At 38.8% G+C, this 21,754-nt stretch overlaps 1 protein-coding gene across 5 annotated transcripts in view; it reads right to left on the bottom strand.

The window, feature by feature from the left end:
* zmp:0000000521 (spindlin-1) overlaps window positions 1-11,004 on the bottom strand; it is a 48,358-nt gene extending 37,354 nt beyond the window's left edge. The window contains exon 1 of one of the 5 annotated variants that reach the window (XM_028816360.2): window positions 10,883-11,004. Coding sequence is in view for 2 of the 5 variants with exons in the window: in XM_028816359.2 (XP_028672192.1) it covers window positions 10,495-10,577 (83 nt within the window). In the remaining 3 variants the exon portion in view is untranslated. Of the gene's footprint in view, window positions 1-10,471; window positions 10,645-10,882 lie in introns of those variants that run through there. The other 4 variants (XM_028816363.2, XM_028816361.2, XM_028816359.2 and 1 more) reach the window with 4 other exon arrangements.
* Between the last annotated feature and the right edge of the window lie 10,750 nt (window positions 11,005-21,754).

Raw genomic sequence — 21,754 nt, 5'->3', positions numbered from 1 at the left:
GTAGTCCATCTAATTGTGTGAAGTTGCAAATGTAATTTGAAGAGGAAAGTGAACTACAGTACCCAACAGTTAGTTTGTTTACATGTGCTTTAATAACCCAGTTATTTCACAGAAACCTGGATTCTAAAATGCATTGTAAATCCTTATTCCTGTTAGAGAAATTAGGTCAATGCATATAGATTTATCCATGAGTAAGTAACCCAGCTATTTGGCCATATAATCCCTTAACCAGGTTAAGGATTTTGTAGTCAGCGCATGTCCATTGCACTCTGTCACTCTGAACATGTCTTTGCTTTGCACATGATTTCAGCGCCCAAAGGCAGAAGCATCCACATCATAAATTTCCTAAGGCAAATGCTCTGGTGATCGTATTATTCCTTCTCCTGACTAAAATAATCTGCCTCAGAATTTTCAGAAATTGCTAAATTTATGTTCATGAGTTGAATGTACAGTGCTAAGCTCAGCAACACAATCTCAGGAGTAGGGTTGAGTGTAACACGTTAAAAGTAATGTGCGTTAATTACATAGTCTGATTACTTTTTAAAGTAACGAGTAACCTTTGTAGGGCTTAATCAAACAGCCAAGCAGAAAAGTGTGCTGTGTTCAATCCAGTAAGACAGTGGTCTCAAACTCCAGTCCTGAAGGGCCGCAGTGGCTACTGGTTTTCATTCTAACCCTTTTCTTAATTGGTAACCAGTTTTTGCAGCTAATTAACTCCTTTTCCTTTCATTTTAATAGAATTGTTTTTTAAGATTTGTTCCCCTGAATTGCTTCATTTCTTTCCTTAAATGGCACCCAAACAGAAATGAAATGTGAAGTTAGTGAGCCAGCAGAAGATCAATTAAGCCAGAGCCTCAAACTCCAATCAGTTTCACTCCAACCAGTTGCTTAATTAGGCACCGAGTCTTGTTGTTATTTAAACACGTTCTTTTAATTCCACGGCTCATTGCTCAATGGCATACATTTCCAAAATTGTTGAATTTCTCTTTTTTAAGTGCACTGTTAAAATGTTCTGGAGACCTGAGCAGATCTGCATTCCTGAGACCTTCACTTTTCCTTATTTTCCTATATTGTATAATGGACACAGATAGCTGGTCCTGTTTTGGCTCATTTTGTATCTCATTATTGTTTGGCTGCTAATTAAGGAAAAAGAAACAAGGGGTCTGAGTCTTCAAGAGCAAGTCAGCTAAAATGAATTCAAAAGAAGTTAATTAGCAACAAAAATAGGTCACTAATTAAGAAAAGGGTTAGAATGAAAACTTGCATCCACTGCGACCCTCCAGGACAGGAGTTTTGAGATCACTGCAGTAAGAGAAACTTCTAAATAAAGTTTTGGTTTTGTTTAAACCCAGCTTTTTTTCTATACATACGTTTAAACAGATTGATACGATGATGCAGCAGACAGTGTTCATACCACAAACCACCAGTGGAACAGGTCAAGGATGTAAAAAAGGGATGAATGTTATTTACTTCAGAGCACATGGACTACACGTGTTTATAAAACACAAGAAAATCATCAAAGGCCTCATGCTTGCCTTCAAATTCGCAGCTACTGAAGAGGACATTTAACTCTTTTTCGCGCAGTTTAATGACATCCGAGTGTTTCATGAAAGAAGAACTGCAGAAGCAAACTTGTCAATGTAAAGCTGAGGTTTTTTTAGAAAGGATGTTTCTGCCTTAACCGGGTTACTCACCTTACCTGTGTTTTGTGTATGCATGTAAACACACTAACTGCAATAAGTGTATAGGATTGAAGGTATTTGGTTATGGTCTACATAAAAGAGTATAAAGAGGAACAGGGCCACCCTAGGGACCTTCCACAACAAAACAATCATAACATTTCTGTTTTTAATAAAAGAAAATCTAGAAAGAAATGAAGAGGAAAAAGAAAAGGACTGATTCTTACTAATCTACCCTGGGCTACAAGTAATATTTGTATGGTATCCTTGGAAAGGAAATATTCTATAATATAAAAATGACCTAAAATGCAAGAATGAAAACATTCACAAGGCATTAAATTAGACAACATGTTCTGTTATTGGCAAGGATTGGCTTCTAATTAAGCAATTAGACTCAAACACCTGCAGCCACTGCGGCTCTCTAGCACTGATCTTGGGAACCCCAGCTATCTGAAATATTCTATATTGACAGCATTTGAAATGCCTATTCATTTATTTTTGAACCTGCTCAATACAATTTAAACCCCACAAGAATTCTAATGAATGCAAAGATATCAATGTTACAAAATGTAAAAAATATCTTACAAATTGAAATCATAAAGATTATGAAATGTTGGAACTGGCACACCTACATTTTTCCAGAAAAGCCTGTCATGTAATGTAATCTAACAAAGAATACATGGGTAAAGGGCTGCTACAATTAAAGATTAACCCTCATTTTAAGAAATGTTCAAGTCAACAAGTATCAGCACGTGGATGGTAACCGTCTGAATAATACTGAAGTGAAATTTTTCCTACTGTGAGCACATTTCAAACCCACTGTGTGTGTATTTTGCTTTAGTTATTTTAATTCACAGCCCCACTTTTCTTTTGAGTGTCAATCTACAAATATAACCACTAAACCTTTCCTGTCTACAAAGTCCCAAGTAACTGTGGCCTTGTAATGAACAAGCAAAGCAGAAGCTACATTATTTGGGGCCCACTTCCTTGTCTAAGGTAAAAAAAGATAATGAAGGCTCTGCAAAGTAATCCCTCTAGACTACAAAAAGTCAAACTCAGCCTTGCTGGTTTTTCTCTCCAGTTCTGAACTCTACACTAATCATCTAATGTAGAAGTTTCAAAGCCACATTGAGCCTTTTTAGATTTGACTTTCAAAGTCAGAGATGTAACACTGCTCACTAAATGGAGCTCAAATGGAACCCAAAATATACTCTTGGACACTGAGTATACGCAAGCTTTATAGGCTTGCTTGGCCCCCTGGTACTTTCCCACACTTTTAAGACATAAAGCTAATTAAAAGACAGCACAATGCCTTTAACCTGCTTTGCTGTAAATTTGGAACTCACGGTCTCTCTGCTCCTTAAATATAAAAAAAAAAAAAAAAAAAAAAAAGAGTGGGTGTTTTGCCTGCCCTAAACATTAGCCATGTTGTCACAATACTCTCTCTACATGGCATATACAGGCTGCATGGACAAGGGGAGGAATAACAATACACTCAGATACGTACAAAAACAGTATCAGTCTATCAAGGAAATGGAAACAAAAGCAGATTCTGGTTACCGCGGGATCTGAAAACAAACTAGCACAAGATTTTGAAACCACGTGAGAGTGCACTAGAAAGCCTTGGCTTCAAAAATAAAAAGTAGTGGCAATATACATAATACAAAGCCTATAATCTTGCCACAGATACTCTAGGGGACAAAAACATGTTCACTAACACAGTGTGTTTTATATAATGCTTTTCTACCTGTGAAGGATTATACTTTTTTCCTAGATATAGAAAAAAATGATGTAGCCAGTACATTAAAGCTAATAGTGTTATTGATAAGGGGTGGACAAATCTAAACTCTAGTGAGGAAAACGTCAAATTGAAATGGAACATCACAAATTATAAAGTTGGAAACAAAGAGGTGCATCTTTAGTTCACAGAGGAAGAAATGAGACAGAATTAAATAATAAACCCAAATAATTACATTAATATATACAAGTTAGCTAGGCTCTGCAACAATGAACAGGTCATCTTTGTGGGACATCAGCAGTTGCTCAGGTCTACACATTTTGGAAGGACTGATGGATGGACTTACATCTGGCTGTTCAAGAGAAGAATGAGACAGCTTTCTACATGCTGTGTGGGGTACTGAAAGCAGTCAAGCCAGCTGAGGGTTATAAGCAAGGAGTCAGAGGTCACATGATATAATCAGTTACAAACCCTTATTGGAAGGCTGTAGAGAATAAAATGTTATAGTAATTGACATGACAGACATGGGAAACGCAAATCAGTCCGATAAGGAGTTGTATTTTGCAGAGAGCAGAATTACATTAGCAATGAATAAGCTGTGCCAGTCTGACTTCAGGACTGTGCTCAGACAGTCTATGAAGGATTTAGGCTGTCCATTAAACTAGATATCTTATAAAAAATCATTTTGGTTTCTTATACATAAACACACTGTGACAGAATGATTTTTAAAAATTAGTCATTTTATGATATGTATTAGGTGAAAAAAAGAAACCGGTGAAGAGCAACCTTCAGATCTGTGAATGAAGTACCCCACAATTCGGGAACGGTTGAAATGGAAAAAAATAAAAGTGTCAATGTATGATGGTCTCCATGATGTGACAGTGGCAATGTGTTGTATGATAATTGGCACTTACAAGTAAGAATTTCACTGTGCTCTGTACACATGGCAATAATGAGCCTACAAACCTATAATGGTAGAAGACCTCTTCATGCTGCCTCTCTATATTTTATATGGATTTCAACAAAGATTAACTCTACAATCTATCTTTCTGAATTAGGTACACATGCTACATGAAACAACTGATATTCCAAAATAGCCCACATCCTTTGCCTTGGCAGGTATAACTAGGCTCTGATGCACCTAAATATTTTCAGAAATCTCAAAATCAGCTGAGTAACTGTATGCAATAAAGTCATCTTATTTAAGTTAGTAAAAAAAAAGGTCCAAAGGGTTTAAATTGTTATAAAAACATTAAAGCATGAATTTACTACGAAGCAAAAAATAAAAACAAAAAACCTGGTAGCCTCCTGCAGGAAGGAAATGCAGAGCGGAAGAGCAGGCAGACATGATACTCTAACACAGAAAAACACCACTTTCTATTATTAAACTGCAGGTGTCATGACCTACTCAGTCCACCTTCTCCTTTAAACTGTCCTGCTCTTTCAGACTTGGACAACATGATAAAAACATTTTGCATCTTTATGCAAATCTTTTTTTGTTGTTCGCATTGTCCCACATTTTTATGATATATGATTGCTTCCTTTCAAAATAGTCTTATGATTTCTTTTTTATAGTTGCACAGTTAACAATAAAATAAAGGTAAAATGAGAAAATAAAACCGCTGAAATACCTATTATTACATTAAGTATAAGCATTTAAGTAAGTGTACTTCATTTTTCACATATTTTTTGAGCCACAATTTCCATTATGGGAAGCTGAACACCATACAGACACAAAAAAGTGAAATGTGAATAATCAGCAAGGGGATGGCATGGTTTCCAATTAAATCAGAACTGACTGATATTACGTCTTAATTATTCTTATGATCCTCAGTTAACCATTTCGGTACAGGTACTGGACCGACGACGGTAATGCAACAATAAAGTAAGAAGCTTACTGAACGTTACATTAAGCTTAATTCCAAATTTGACACAGGAACTCAAATAGAAATAAAAGAAATTGGTGATACCAATCTAAAAGACATGCAAGTACACACTGTACTCTGTACACGTAAACAACTCAATTGATAACACTGCAATATAATGGCCTAAAATGTTAACCAACTTGTGATGCATTTCAGAATATCTGCAGCAAAAGAAAACAAAAATTACTAACAAGTATGCATGCTGAAAGGTTACTAATGTGCTTTTTTACAATACAGAACTAAACTGAAGTTAAAATCAACCACAGGTAGAAACCAAGCTGAATCACTGAACAATTAGACATTAAATTCAATATGAGAAGAAAGAAACTAACACAGGATGGCACGGTAGCACAGTGGTAGTGCTGCTACCTCACAATGAGGAGATGGCGATCGTAAATTGGCCTTAGTGTGTAGTTGGCATTGATATGTGTGTGTGTGGGTTTGTTCTGCGATGGACTGGTGTCCTGTCAGGGTTTGTTCCTGCCCTGTGCAATATGCTAGGTGGGAATGGCTCCAGCAGACTCCCACGATGATGTTTAAGACTAAGCAGGTTAGAAAATGACTGACTGACAAACTAACACAATAAAAGAAATAAGGATTTTTTTAAGAAACACATCAGGATTCCAAGACCAATTTAAATACAAAAAAAGAAAATACACCTATTGTATTGTATATAGAAATTCTGCAGTGATGACCACATGTACACAAAAGCAAAACATAAAACCTCCTAAATGATATATAAAGAGAACATTTGGAGATAAACAAAACATCACTTACTGATGCACAGAAAAAATTTAGTGATGGCATATACCTTTAAAATGGATGAAAACTGGAGAATTTTGTGATAAGGTAAGACAACAAAAAACAAATTAAGGGAGACCAAAAACAAGTGTTTTTTTTTTTTTTTTTTTTTAACTTTAAAGCCAGGGATGTCAGTCACAGTTCTTGGAGGGCCACAGTAGCTGTAAGATTTTGTTCCTGCCACTTTTTCCATTATTTACCAGTTGCTAATGCTAATGGAACACATCATACTACCTTGATTTGAACTGACTTGCATTTAAATTGTTTAATATTTTCCTTTAACAATCAGCCAAACGATGAGACATAAAGCATGCCAACAGATGACCACACTAACTTAGATCCCATTTCCACCTGTGTCTTTCATACAATATCTGCCTCAATAAAATATCTGAAAAGAAAAACATGAAGGCGTCTTCTGATCCACAAAACATGTGGATGATAATTTCGGGGAAAAAAAAATTTTGGAAATGACTGGTGTGGCAGAATGACAACACTAACAAGCTAAAGAATGAAATAAATGGGTATCATTAACACTTAAATAGGAGATTGGCTGAAGTGAAAATGATGGCCCCTCCATGACTGCTTGAGACCCTAGCGTTAGCCAGTCATCTGTTGGTTTGCTTTGCATTTTGCTTTAACCAGCAGCCATACTTAAAGAATTATGATAAATTAGCAGCAGTAATTGGTTGCTAATTAATGAAGTTGCAGAAATGAAAACCTGCAGCCCTTCAAGATCCAAGTCGGACATCCCTGCTCTGAATGAACCTTTTTGAGGCAGGTGGAAAATACAGTATTTACAACTCCAAAGTGAAAAAGGTATTTTTCTGAAACATTTAGGATACATTGGTGCCAAACATTTTTATGCAATGCAGTTCTGATATCTGCCTCATCTGAAACAAAATGGACTGAGACTGTGATTTGCATTTTACAAGCATCACAATAGTGATTCTCTGAACATAACTTCATAAGTTGATAGTTATGTCATATTTTTGACGTAAACACAATGTTGTTTATTATTATTAATAAAGGGATCAGATATCGCTCACAAAAGTCTTTAAAAACATTTTAAATTTGCTTTTCACTCATATATAGTGTAACTAGCCATCCCCCGTGGCTTTGCCAGCGTATTAGTGAAACAGGACAGTGAGGAGGGACCCACCCAGCTCTCTACTTCTGATGTCACGCTTCCCCCTACCCTCGGCCTGCAGCCTCTGTTTCGGATTACCGCGAATATATCGCTCCTTCAAGCGAACTATGATTCTTAGCGCAATGAGAGAAGTTGCAAAATCAAACAGAATGTTCAAGCAAATTATAGAAAAAAAAAAAAAAAGTAAGTTCTCTCGTTCGCTAACTAAGCAGAGTTAAGGTTACACCCCGAGGCAGACGCGTGAGTGAGTAGGGCCCCGCAGCCCGATGAGTCTCTCTCGGATTTGAACTAATAAATTGGTACCACAAGCAAACTATGATACTTAGCGTGATGAGAAAGTCGCAAAATCAATGGAATGTTCAAGCAAATTATAGAAAAAATCCCGATAGTAAGTAGTTCTCTTGTGAACGTGTCAAAAAAAACTATAAGAAATTTCATGCTTGGACCAAGAAATTTTTAAAACCGTTTCTTAGAGAGCGCCTATGGGCCAAGGGTAACCTACATTCCAAATTTCAAGTCCCAAGTCCTCATGGTTTGGGAGATTTCATGATGAGTGAGTCAGTGGTATTTGGCTTTTATATATAAAGTGAAATACATGGGATAGAATTTTTAATATGAAGTGCATTACAGTTTACTGAAGACAAAACGTAATGACTGATATAAACATATACATACAAACTTACAGCTGAAAACATTCTGATGTATACTGAACATGCAGACAATCAGCAAAAAACGTTAATCAATGCAAGTCAAAATAAATACAAGTAATCATTAAAAAGCCAATCAGAACTCGTCTAATCCAGTCTGGAGTTCTAAGTAGCCAATTTAATAACACTTAAAGCAAGGAAGGGGACTACCCTGGAGGGAAGGTCGGTTTATTGTAGGGGGTGAGTGAATGCACGTGTACAAACACACACACACACACACTTGTTCCAGGTCAATTTAGACACTTTAATCCACTTGTTTTCAAGTTCACTCCTCAGGGGTCCCTGGTTTTTCTTCTAATATGTTTTACAATTAGTGACTCGTTCAACTCCTAATTGATATCATTGTTTAATTAGCTGGACTTTTTTCCTTCTATTCTGAATTTAGAAGATCACAATACTTTAAATTTACACTTATAAGAAATGTAGACGTTTTGGTGTTATTCCTTAGTTTTACTTAGTTAATTCTTTGTTGACATTTTCCTTTTAATGCATCTTTTCTGTGGTGTTTGCTCACTTAATTGAATCCTAATTATACCAATCAATGATGAAAACAGCAGACATCAAAACACTGAATCATAAATGACTGCAGTTACTTAGGTGTCAATCTACTAACATGCTCATTAAGAAATGAAGATCTAAATAACCAGAATCCAGAAAAGTGGGACAAAAACCATAATGAGAAAAATCTTAAAAACCAACATCAAAACACACATACGTGAACATTTACTGAAAAATTTAGGAAATCCAGTTTTTAGAGTGACACCAAAACACAGAAACTGGGAAATAACTTGTTTAAATTAACAAAATGATTTCCAATGAAATCCTGCTACCATAGTGCCCTCCTAGGGCTAAACTTGAGAATCAGCACTATAATCAACCTTTGAGAGACTCTCTAGAAACCCTGGGGATCCAGGACCAAGCTGTAAAACAAACCATTACATCTGCCTCAGATATGGCAAAAACGAGCGGCCAGTGACTTGCTTGAAAAGGAATAACTTCATTTGGCCTCTAAAGTAATAATGCTGAAAATTAGGTAGACACAAAGGGGGATGGGGTGGATTCTGGAACGCCAGAAACTGTCGCTGAACCCTCTAGAGATGTACTGATCTTACACAACCTCAGGAAAGGAGAATGACCATTTGAAAACCCCAACTAGTCTTCTCTATCCTTAACACCAAGAGCATCTCTTGTAATGCAAGTGCTCACACAATGGTTAGCATCATCTTTTTCTTATGTTTAATGTCCACGATTCCTGGGAAAGAACACCACTCTGACTTATGGAAAATGTGCAAGTTCCACCCATGTCCCTGGGTTGGGATTTGAACCCAAAGCAATGAAAGAGTCCTGTTAGCCATCCTAACATTCCGATTGAAAATAGTAATCAAAAATTTTTAAGTGTTTGGTGGAAACACTCTAAACCTTGCCAAAGTAATCAGTAAAACATTTCTGCCCATTATTGATCAAACATTTTCAAATGCAAGATGTTGATTTTGAAATCACTGATAACAAATAGTCATATGTACAGTAAAATGATGACTAGTGTGGCAAAATGAGAGATGAGGAAAGGTTAATTTGATAAGAAGATTAACAAGTTAGCAATGCGAAGGTGAAAGCATCAGAGATGGAATTTAGATAAACAGATAAAAAAAAATCTTTAAAAAGCGTACGCTTGAGAGATGTGAGACATACACCCCCTGGCTTGAATAGTATTCACGCTTTACGGGTGTAAATGGATGTTTAAGGCAGGGGATGGGGCTGGGGGCATTTTCTGTAGCACTGAACTGCCTGAGTGCATTAGCAGCAACATCTGTAGCTACACCCCTCTCGACTTTCTTGGGTGGCTTTGCTTCAACAGAGACTGCATGACTGATTTGCAGGCAGGCGATCTTTGACAGCCAGTACTTCACATGGCTACCGAAGCCGACGACCTTTAATATGGGGATGGTGAGAGTCTGGTTGCACCATCATAAACAGACCTCCTTCACAGTTCGAGTCCTCATGCCAAGCGCACACCTAGCCAGGTAGACCGAAGTGCCAAATGCGGACTACGCACTGCACGCGAGTCGTAGGAGAGCTGGCGCAGCACGCGGCTTACTGCAGTGGTGAAGCGTACGACTAATGCGAAGGAGTAGTCGGGCAGCCTTCAAGCCTTCCGCCAGCTCGAGCAAGACGTCAAGAACTGGCGATCCTTCCGTATACGGCTGTCTTGCGGCCGCCAGGCACAAACTGCAGACTAGCAGTCTGTGCGACTCCCGCAACACGCCGTTTACAGTCCCGGTTTGACTGCATGTAAAATCGCGGAGAGGAAACAAGGGGGGAAAAATCACGGGAGCGCTTCAGCGACAACTACGCAACATTCCGTTAATGTCGTACATGCGCAACAGGCAAATTCGACTCGTTAACGTGAGGGTTGTTTAATTAAGGTGTGACATAATTTAGCCCACTGTTAAAGGCAAAATAGAAAGTAAACAAACCTCGCCTGTAGCTCTGAATTTACCTGCGATTTATTTTCATACTTGCCAGGTGCAAATCTCCCTGCAGAAATGCAATTCCTCGCCCACCCCTTTTCCAACCCCACATGCAGGGCTTCGTTAGAAACGCTCGAAATTTCGCTGCAGGAGCCCTTCCCCAAAAACGAAAGACTACAACTTCCAAAATACCTTGCGCAGCACACATATGGGGAAAAAGGGAAAGAACGTAGACCGCTGGGTCTCTTGGGAATTGAAGTCCATCGCGTGCTACTTGCACACGAACTAGGCCAAACAAAGCCGTTTAAAGCCGATTGGATGCGGCAGAAGACGTCCGTGAAATCGCGACGTTATACAAATAATAGTCACCGAGAGTATGCACACAGTTTAAAATACTGATACAAGTAACGTTTGTACCTTCGTTTGATATCCATCCTTTTGTTTCAGCGGGTCAACGCTATCGTTTTCTTTGATCGCCACAACGAAAGCTTATGAGACGAAACCGTCTATTTTTTACATATAACACTACAATTCCCACAACCCACTGTGAAAACCTTCGGCCTCATTGGTGGTAATTCCGACTATCGCGGGAATACACATACCGCTCAATTTCAGGGCCAAGTGTATTGAAGTAGATTAACTGCCCATGTTGACACCTCGTGAAGTATTCTGTATCAACAAGAGAAGCGACTGTATCCGTCATTCATCAATTCATTAATTACGCTTTGATTCTGCTTATTGTACATGCTTCATTAAAAATGAAAACAATGTTTTTTATTTAATATTTTAGGTTTGGATACTAAATCTCTAATACGAATTGTAATTTGCATCAGATTTAATCCGTGTCAGATCACCAGATTTTAGAAATGTTTCTCGACTCAACTCCTCAGATTTGTTTCATACTTGCTCAGAATAATGCCATTGTAACCAGTTTGCAAAATGTTAGGTTTGTTTCTTCATTAGTTTCTGAGATGTGGAGGCTTTAAAAATGGGGTGTGGTCCTAATTTCACTTTAAAAACGAGCGCTACTAAAAATTACAGTATTCCGTAAATTATACTTTGTGAACTGTTAATGCTAGATGCATAATATTTTCACAGATTGGTATTTAGTATTAGATATATAACTTAAAATAGTTTGTCCACGATTGCATAGTTGCCAATTAATGGATTGCCAAAATTGTTAAAAAGTTACATTAGTGCCTTAGCTACTTTGGCCCTCTATATCTCCACACTAAACCACATCAGATCTTTCAAATTTAGATAGGTATTACTTATGCCTTAGTTCTTCTTTAGCAAATGGTTGCCCGTCTGAAAGAATCAAACTGATTTGTGAGACATTAAAAATGGAAAATTAATGTCATGCCTACACTGTATTTCAAATGCATATTGTGCATGTATGACAAAGTCTACCGTAAAAAAATAATTATACATTGGAAATAGCAGGGTTTAATCTAAATGCGCAAAATTTGCTGGGAAAGGATCCAGTCCCGTCCCCCCGATATCCCTGCTCAGGATTAAGTGGGTGTAAGAAATGGTATGGCAAGGTGCAGAATATAAAGCTGGTACTTTGAACCAAACTATTGTCATGCATGAACTTCAAGTTCTTCCTAAGTCTGTGGTACCACCCTGGACCAATAGGGGGCACTACTGCTAACTGTCTTGTCTTTTTTTTCCTCCCCAGTGCAGAGAAACTTCCCAATGAGGGCAATAAAAAAGCCATAAAAATACAATCGCCTGGAAGGAGGCAACACTTCTTTCCTGAGCGACCAGAGCAAAGGAGCTCTTCAATCATCCGTCAGTAGATGAAATAGCCATTGTTACTCTAGCTACGTTATTATGGTGGCCACATTTTTTGTTCAATTTTTACACCATTGAGTGTTGTTTTTTTGTTCACACAGCCAAGTAAATGGGGATAGCTGGGTGGGCGCCCTAAAATTTTTCCTTTTTTGATCCTGTCATTCGCTCAAACAACCATACTATATTTACTAAAGTGTCCAATAAGCAATGTTATATTACTTATACACAGAAATGTTCTTTAAAGGCATATAAATATTAGTAGTAGTAGTGTCTGTGTCTTTGACTGTGATACCTGGTTATGTAGAGTATGTGTGTCTATGACTGTGATACCCGGGTTGCCCACAGCTGGCATACTTCTCTTGAACCTGTGGCATCAATAAGTCATAGACTGAGGAAGGACTGGGCAATGAGGACACAAAACAACAAGAGATGGTGCAAAATTGTAAGTGCTTTTATTATCCAAACAAACCAAAACAGTGTTCAAAACTGAATAAAGTGTGGTGCAGTTCATCTACAAATAAATAAATAGTCAGACAACATTAATGCAATATCAAGGGAGGAACAAGATGTGCTGTACATCCTCATGGTCCCTCTAAGGCTTACAGTTGACCCAAGAGGGAGGATAGCTGTTTGGTCCCTCTTGTGCATACCTGGAGATCAATAATGCACCACTTACATCAACGGGCAGGCAGCAGATGTGGAAAAGGACATCTGTGCACTGGTTAAACTTGTGAAGTAGACGCCATTTCTCTGTTTTAAGTTTTAGAATTGGCTTTAGAGAATTTGGCAGAATAAAAACACTATATACATATAAATATGTAAATACTGTATATATGTATACTGTATATACATAAATCAAACGCGAATATCACCAGAGTTTCTTTGCAGCTTTTGTCGATTTTCACAAAGCATTCGACTCGATTGATCGAGCTGCCCTGTGGGACATCCTGAGGATTTGCGGGATCCCCTTGAGGTTGCTGGATTTCCTGGCCACCCTGTACACTGGTACTGTGAGATGCTGTGCAGAGTGGAGGCAGGACCTCTGTGTTTTTCCCAGTTGATTCTGGGGTTTGTCAGGGGTGTGTTTTTGCTCCTACTCTGTTCAATACTTGTATGGACTGGATGTTGGGCAAAGTCGTGGGGTCCAGCGGCTGTGGGGCATCTGTTGGTGAAGAAAGGTTCACGGATCTTGACTTTGCTGACGATGCTGTGATGTTCGCATAGTCAATGAAGGCTGTGATCGGGGCTCTGGAGAGACTGAGCGAGGAATCTGATTGTCTGGGCTTGCGAGTGTCCAGATAAAAACCAAGATCCAGGCGTTTAATGACCTGTTGGGCACAGCCATCAGCAGTGTGTCTGTATGTAGAGAGAGTGTTGACCTTGTCGAGAGGTTTACTTACCTTGGCAGTGACACTCATGTCTCGGGTGACTCTTCCTGTGAAGTCAGTAGATGGATTGGGAGAGCATTGGGGATCATGAGGTCACAGGAAAAGGTTGTGTGGCACTCCCAATATCTATGCAAAAGGACGAAGGTCCAAGTCTTTAGAGTCCTGGTGCTTCCTGTCTTGCTATATGGTTGCAAGACATGGACGCTATCCAGTAACCTGAGATGAAGACTGGACTCCTTTGGCACTGTGTCTCTCCGGAAAATCCTTGGGTACTGTTGGTTTGACTTTGTGTCAAATGAGCGGTTGCTCATGGAGCCCTGAATGAGGCACATTACCTGCATTGTGAAGGAGAGTCAGTTACGGCTCTACGGCCATGTGGCACGTTTCCCCGAGGGTGATTCAGCTTATAAGATCCTCATTGTTGGGGACCAGAGTGGCTGGACCAGACCAAGGGGTCGCCCACGTAACACGTGGCTGTGGCAGATAGAGGGTCATTTCTGGAGGGTGGGACTGGACTGCGTGTCTGCTTGGGGGGTTGCAAACCGGGATCCCGAGTTGTTTCGCTGTGTAGTGGGTGTTGCAACGCACTGAACCAGTACATGCTGTCCAACTTGACTTGACTTGACATGTACATATAAAATGCAAATGTGAAGTCACCGATACATTTCTATAACTGCATTACACAGGACTGTCATTATATCATAGGTAGGATGCCTCTGTACTTTGCATTTCTCTTAGTAGTAAAACATGGCATCTCTGATACCTTCGTAAATATATGTTGTTTTAAGGTACCAACTTCATATTTTGTGAATTTACTAATTAAGCTCTATTTTTATGCAATAGAGGGCCAATATGCATTTGAAATATAAATATTAAATGAAATTTTTCATTTTTAATGCCTCATAACTCAAAAAGTTTGATTTCTTTCAGTGGGACACCCAGTTGCTAATAAAGAACTTTAAAATGAGTAATACCTATCAAAAGTTGAAAGATCTGATGTGGTTTTAGTGTTAAGCTATAGAGGGCCAAAGTTGCATGACAGAACAAAATAATGTTTACTTTCTTGTATATAAAGTATTGGGAAAGTATTGTAATCGTCCAAAAATTTGATTTCGAGATTTTGATAAATCTCAACATTTTAGACCGAAAATACCATTTTTGGAATTATATCTGTGTGTCTGTCTGTGTGTGTAATGTGGCAGATGACCAGGGACTTTGCCTCACTGGAACACCTGGAGAAGGGAAGGACCAGGAGAGGGGCAATATCTTCCCCAAGGCACAAGAGGGTAGCCTCCCAGATTATATCAGGGTCACGGATGGAGAGCTTTGAAGCTCAGCCCTGTTGGGTTCGGTACCTGGATGATCCTGGAGCCCTGGATGGCAGCACTTCAGCCACACCAGGAAGTGCTGCCGGAAGAGAAACCGAATGCACCTGGAGTGTTTCTGGGTGCCCATGCAGCACTTCCACCACACCAGGAAGTGTTGAGGGAGGTTCATCGGGGCACACCTGGAGCACATCTGGGTGTAACATAAAAGGGACCGCCTCACTCCATTCGAGGAGCCAGAGTCGGGTGGTAGTGGACAGAGCTTGCGAGAAAGGAGTGAAGGCGGCAGAAGAGAAGAAAAGGAAAGGATAAAGAAAAGGACTGTGAGCTTTACTGGTGATTTGTGCATTGTTTGGTGCTGTGTGCAGGAGCAGAAGTTAAACGTGTGTGTTCTTGGAATTCTGGCTGTCTCAGTGTCTGTCTGTGTCTGGACATCTTTCACAGTATGTAAGTACGCTTTCACTTAGGTCAACCAGATTTTGCATGCAAGTATTAGGTAAAAAACGTAGATTTTCATTAACTTTTGGGTTATTTCTGTTAATCGGAAGTGGTACTTTACCTTTTATTCATGGGGCTGCAGAGTCCAATTTATTTAACTTTACTTTTATAATAATTGTTAAATATATTATTAAATTGATTTGATTTGTTGCTGATGGTTCCTTAATGTACATAATATAAAAGTATAATCATTGTCTTGCGGTTTCATCCTCAAATATCCATCCCCGTATCTGAGTGTACGAGAAAGTCGAGGGGAGACCACTCCTAATTTTTTTATGCTGTACAACCTTCAGCAAGCCATAAATTGGCAAATATATTGACCAACTATGTTAGGAGTTTAAGACATCTAATACTAAGAAACAATCCCATAAAAATTTAATGTATTAACAGTTTAAAAATTATGACTTATGGTACATTGTAATTTTGTCAGTACTGCTTGTTTTTACAATTAAATTACGGCCACACAGCCTTTTTAAAGCCTCCACGTCTAAAAAATTGATAAAGATACAAACCTAAAATTTGGCACACTAGAGTCTGCATACAGCAACATTATTCCCATAAAATAGGAAGTAAATCAGAGATTGTTAGTGGGGAAGCCTCTGTTGATTTCACATTGGTTGACCCATTAGCATTTATGAAGAAATACAGTAATTTATTTTGTGTGTCATGCAATGCTATACAAGATGACTTATTTTTGTATAGCGGACTTCACTGAGTGCAGGAACACAGTACTGTGAACAAAGTATCAGGTGAAAAGCAAGTGTACATTCTTGTAGAATTGGATAGCATACAGGTTTGGGTGGATTTGTGGCAGGAGAAATTTAATGTCAGTAAATGTAAAATATTACATGTAAAAATGTTAGGTATGAATACACAGTGGGCATTCTGAAAATCAAGAGTATGCATGATGAGAAGGATTTAGAAGTCATAGTTGACTCTACGCTATCAACTGCCAGACGGTGTTCAGAAGCCATTAAGAAGGTTAAGAGAATGTCATGTTATATTGCACCCTGATGTGAGGAGTACAAGTCCAAGAAAGTGTAGAGCACAAATCCAAGGAGGTTCTACTCAGACTTTATAACACACTGGTGAGGCCTCATCTGGAGTCCTGTGTGCAGTTTTGGTCTCCAGGCTACAATAAGGACATAGCAGCACTAGAAAAGGCACAGAGAAGAGTGACTAGGCTGATTTCAGGGCTACAGGAGGTGAATTATGAGGAAAGATTAAAAGAGATGAGCCTTTACAGATTAAGCAAAAGAAGATTAAAAGGAGACCTGAGTGAAGTGTTTAAAATTATGAAGGGAATTAGTCCAGTGGATCGAGACTGTGACTTTAAAATGAGTTCATCAAGAACACGGGGACACAGCAGGAAAATTTCACACAAACATTAAGACGTGTATCTTTACACACAGAATAATAGACACGTGGAAAAAGAGACCAAGTAGTAAAGTAGACAGTAGGACTTTAGGACTTTCAAAACTCATCTTATTTTAAAGAACTAAGTGGACAGGACTGGCAAGTTTTGTTTGGCTGAATGACCTGCTGTCTTCTAGATTGTTCTAATGTTCTAGGTACTAAATACAGAGTTAGTACATATAAATGATTAATACTGTTTTGATTCTGCCTATTTTACATGCTTCATTAAAAACAAGAAAATGCATCTTTTTGATATTTTTGGGGCTGTTTCAAATTTTTAATTTGAACTATAAATTGCATTTTCATTCAATACAGTTCCTTCTTTTTGTCATGATGTGGTTACTTTTTATTATTAACATACAATTAATCTGATAGCCATTTCATAATTTTAACACTATAAGATGTGTTTTCCAGAATTTAAGGTGCACATCTGCAAGCCTTGCAGTACAGAAAGTGAAACAGTTGGACACCAGCACACTTCATAAAGTCAGAAGAGAAAAAAGTCATCTTTAAAACTGAAATTGTGTAATTAAAGAAAAAATAAAATAAAAGACATAGTTTCATTGAGTAGGTACATGGAGATATGAAGTTTCCTTTAGAGCCCGGAGCTTTGGTCTTGGAAAGCATGCTGTAACTTCTGAATCAGTGGAAAAATGAAAATATTACATATTATCAGACACTAGTGAGTCGGGAGCAGCTAAAGGGTTACAAAATAGGCAATAGCACCAGCAAGCCAAGGAGGGCGCTGTCAGTAACTTCTTCTCCTCTTTTACCTCCAGGACCAAACCCACCCTGGAGCACTGATGTCATCTCATTCAGCTGTTTATTGGAAGTCTAACCTCTTCCTCTCTCACGCTGGAAGTCAGTGTTCAGTTGTGGCACCTGTGTCCGTGTGTGATGTTGGTGCGTTGGTGAGTGATCTGTATTGTCCATTATATCTTTTCTGTTGTTTATTTGACTAACTTTTATTTTTTCAGTATACAGGGCATACCTCTGGTTACCCAAAACCTTCTTCCTGTCTTTTGGGTACAATATTCTGAATGGTTCACTGTTTGAGAATCTTGATATACTGTGTACCATGCTAGCTATTTACCATTCAGCTTTGACAAAATGAGGAAACTAATGCTGGAGTAATTAAGGATCAGCAACTTGATTGCCTGTTTGATTGTTACTTGAGCTTCTTGCTTGGATTTCTTAACATCTGATTACAAGCTAAAGGCTTACCTTCTACTGAACCTTAAATATCAGCGTGGGTGACTACTTTTACTTATGTGGTGGATGCCTTTATCCAAGGTGGCTTACAACATTTATGATACAATTGGTTACATTTCCATTGGTTTTTCAATTGGAGCACAGGTAGATCAAGTGACTTCCTCATGGTCACACAGTGTCAGTAGCAGGATTTGAACCCACAATCTTAGGGTTTGAAGTTCAAAGCCTTTACCACTATGCCACACTGCCTGCCAATCCAATGATAGACTGTTGTCTTGTCCAGTGTAAATTCATGTTCTGTGCTCAGGCCATAAGACTACCAAAATGCCATCAATGCTGACAAGTGCATCAGTCAAGTCAAGTGAAGTTGGGGAGCATGTACTGGTACAGTGCGTTGCTGCACCCACTACACGATGAAACAACTCAGGATCCCAGTTGGCAACCCCTCTAGAAATGACCCTCTATCTACTGCAGCCAGGTGTTACGTGGGCAATCCCTTGGCCTGGTCCAGCCACTCAGGTCCCCAACAATGAGGATCTTACGAGCCGGATCTCCCTCAGAGAAACGCGTCACATGGCTGTAGTGCCGTAACTGACGCTCCCTCACAATGCAGGTAATGTGCCTCATTTCAGACTCCATGAGCAACTGCTCATTCGACACAAAGTCAAACCAATAGTACCCAAGGATTCTCTGAAGAGACATAGTATGAAAGGAGTCCAGTCTTCATCTCAGGTCACTGAATAGCATCCATGTCTCACAACCATATAGCAAGACAGGAAGCACCAGGACCCCTTTTGCATAGATATGGAGAGTTCCACACACCCCTTTCCAGTGACCTCATGACCCCCCCCATGCTCTCCCAATCCGTCTACTGATTTCATAGGAAGAGTCACCAGAGACATGAATGTCACTGCCAAGGTAAGTAAACCTCTCAATGAGGTCGACACTTTCTCTGCAAAGCAGACACACTGCTGATGGCTGTGTCCAAGAGGTTATTAAAGAATACAAGAGAGTTAAGCATTTAAATCTATAGCAGAAGCAGAAATATTTCTAAATGTTTTATAAATGTAAAAATCTGCAGCCACAGTGTGCCCCCAAGACTGAGGGTGGGAAACACTGCTTTAGACAGATGTGACAAAACTGGAGCGTTTTGGCATCTCACATCAGCTCTGTGTCCACAAATGAAAAAAATGAAGTTTTCAAAGAAAAGAACATCGTACCTACTGTTGTGTGGTACACAATCTGTACATTTTGGTTAATATTTCTATTATATTTTGTTCAAGACAAGAAAACAGATGAACTACATTCAGGACAAATCAAAGCATGTTTTCTTCCCAGTTATACCTCACTTCTCAAACCGCTGTTCCAACAAATAAAGGAAGACATGCTGGTGGCTCAATTATTTTATAACCTGAGAAAGGATGGACATCTAATTATTTATTATTCCTGGGAAAGGAAGACATAGTGACAACTCAAAGAACATAAAAAAGTTTTATTGTTTGGGAAAATGGACAGTGAATTCATTCATCATATTGACAGCCAGCCAATCAGGTGCATGCAGCAATCATGTGTTGTTAAACCATGGCATGAAATATTATAATACATATTCCTCATTTGAAAGCAACGTCAGAAGAGAAACAGCGGCAACAGAAGAACAACGTCAGAAAAGAAAACAAAGACATGTGTGACCAGTTTTCATCCAATCGTCAGTTAACAGTATTTTCCTGAACATCGATTGCTAAATCAAACGCCGCCCTGCGGCATTCATCCTTGTCATCTGTAACTTTTTCGTAAGCTTTTTCTAAAGACTATATATATATACAGACTTTTCTATCAGTCCTATTTTTCTATTATTCTTTGTTCCCGTTGTATTCTTATTATTCCTGTAATAAATACTATGCTGCTTTTAACTTTCTATGCTTTGTCTTAATGTCTATAGAGTGATTGAAGTAATAAGTTAGATTTCTTTGAGCACCTGGTGCAGCCGGAGGCTTGCCATTACCTCTGTGCTGTGAAGTTTATTTAGGCTGTGAGTGAGAGCTCCACTCAATAGTAGGGAACAGTACGCAAAGTAAGGCATTCTTGGCTGATAAATGACCTGTAGTCAAGGATGCTGAGCCTTTGTATGTTTAAATGTATTCTTGTAGACCAAAAGTAATATTTAGGCCTGAGATATCATTAAAACATCGTATGTTGTTCACGCCGATAATAAGTAAGTCTCTTGAAGTTCTGAGAGAGTGACAGACTGTGTTATTCCTAAAGCACTTGTGTGGTTTAAAGTGCTAGAGTTTAATCAGTGTGTGTGTGTCATTCATGGGGCACTGTTGTGGTTATGGTCTGTGTGTATGCGTATAGCTATGTATGTGTGTGTTCATCTTAAAGTGCAACAGTAGACCAACCCGATAGCGAACTTGACGAGTACACTTACCCTTTAGAAAAGAGGTAAAGGGTAAGTAGAGGGAAATACTATGATAATACACCTACTATGAAATGTAGAGGAGGCTCTGTTATGTTTTGGGGCCACTTTGCTGCATTTTTCATTGGGTGCCTTGAGTCTGTACAGGGAACAATGAAATCTCAAGACTATCAGGACATCCTGGAGTGGAACGTACTGCCAGGTGTCAGAAAGCTCTGTCTCAGTTGCAGGTCATGGATCCTCCAACAGAATAATGATCTAAACAGACAGCTAAAAGCTCCTAAAAATGTCTATGAACTAAACATTTGGACTATTCTGAAGTGGCCTTCTAAGAGCCCTGATTTAAATCCCATCGAACATCTATGGAAATAACTGAAACATGCTGTCTGGAGAAGACCCTCCTCAAACCTGACACAGCTGGAGCAGTTTGCTTAGGAAGAGTGGACCAAACAACCTGTGAACAAGTGCAGATGACTCATGCAGAGCTCCAGGAATGGCTTCTTTGCAGTGACTGCCTGTAAAGGTTGTACAACAAAACATTAAGGGTTAAGGGTCTCATCATTTTTGTTCATGTCATTTTCATTTGTGTTATTATTTGAAATATTCTTTTGAATCAAAACTCTAAAGCAGTGTTTCCCAAACTTGGTCCTGGTGGACCCTTGTGGCTGCAGGTTGGCTCATAGATTGGCTCCAGCAGACCCCCGTGACCCTGTGTTCAGATTCAACGGGTTGGAAAATGGATGAATAAAGTGGCACTAGGCCATTGCCTATGCAATTGTCTCTGAAAGCCTTTATAACAAACACTTGTTACAGCTCCTAAATCAAGTCACTTTGCATGACGTCTGAAGAGTATTATTAAGTCAGAAAAACTTTTTACACACATTCAAAAAGCAACCAAATGGAGTGCTGTTAGGAAAACCACATCCTGAAAGACTGTTTTCCTTTTTTGTGTAAAGCAACATTTAAGAAAGAACACATAAAGCCCACACCCTCCGAAGGAAAGCTTTTAACCCCACTTCTCCACTTCTTTCCTAAAACAACAATAGTTAATCTAAGTGCACTTGCCAGAAATTATATACACCAAAATAGTGAATACTGGAATATTCAGTATAACAATTAAAGTTTGTTCTATCTATCTATCTATCTATCTAAGAGCCAATCTTAGAAAGTTAAAGTTTTGAGTTAAACTCATATTAATGTTTACTTAATTTGAATAGAATAGAATTTCTTCCATACT

Source organism: Erpetoichthys calabaricus, chromosome 12 (genome assembly GCF_900747795.2).
Source record: "Erpetoichthys calabaricus chromosome 12, fErpCal1.3, whole genome shotgun sequence".
Lineage (NCBI taxonomy): Eukaryota > Metazoa > Chordata > Cladistia > Polypteriformes > Polypteridae > Erpetoichthys > Erpetoichthys calabaricus.
The sequence above is the reverse complement of the archived record's forward strand: the minus strand, read 5'-3'. Positions and strand labels throughout refer to the sequence as shown.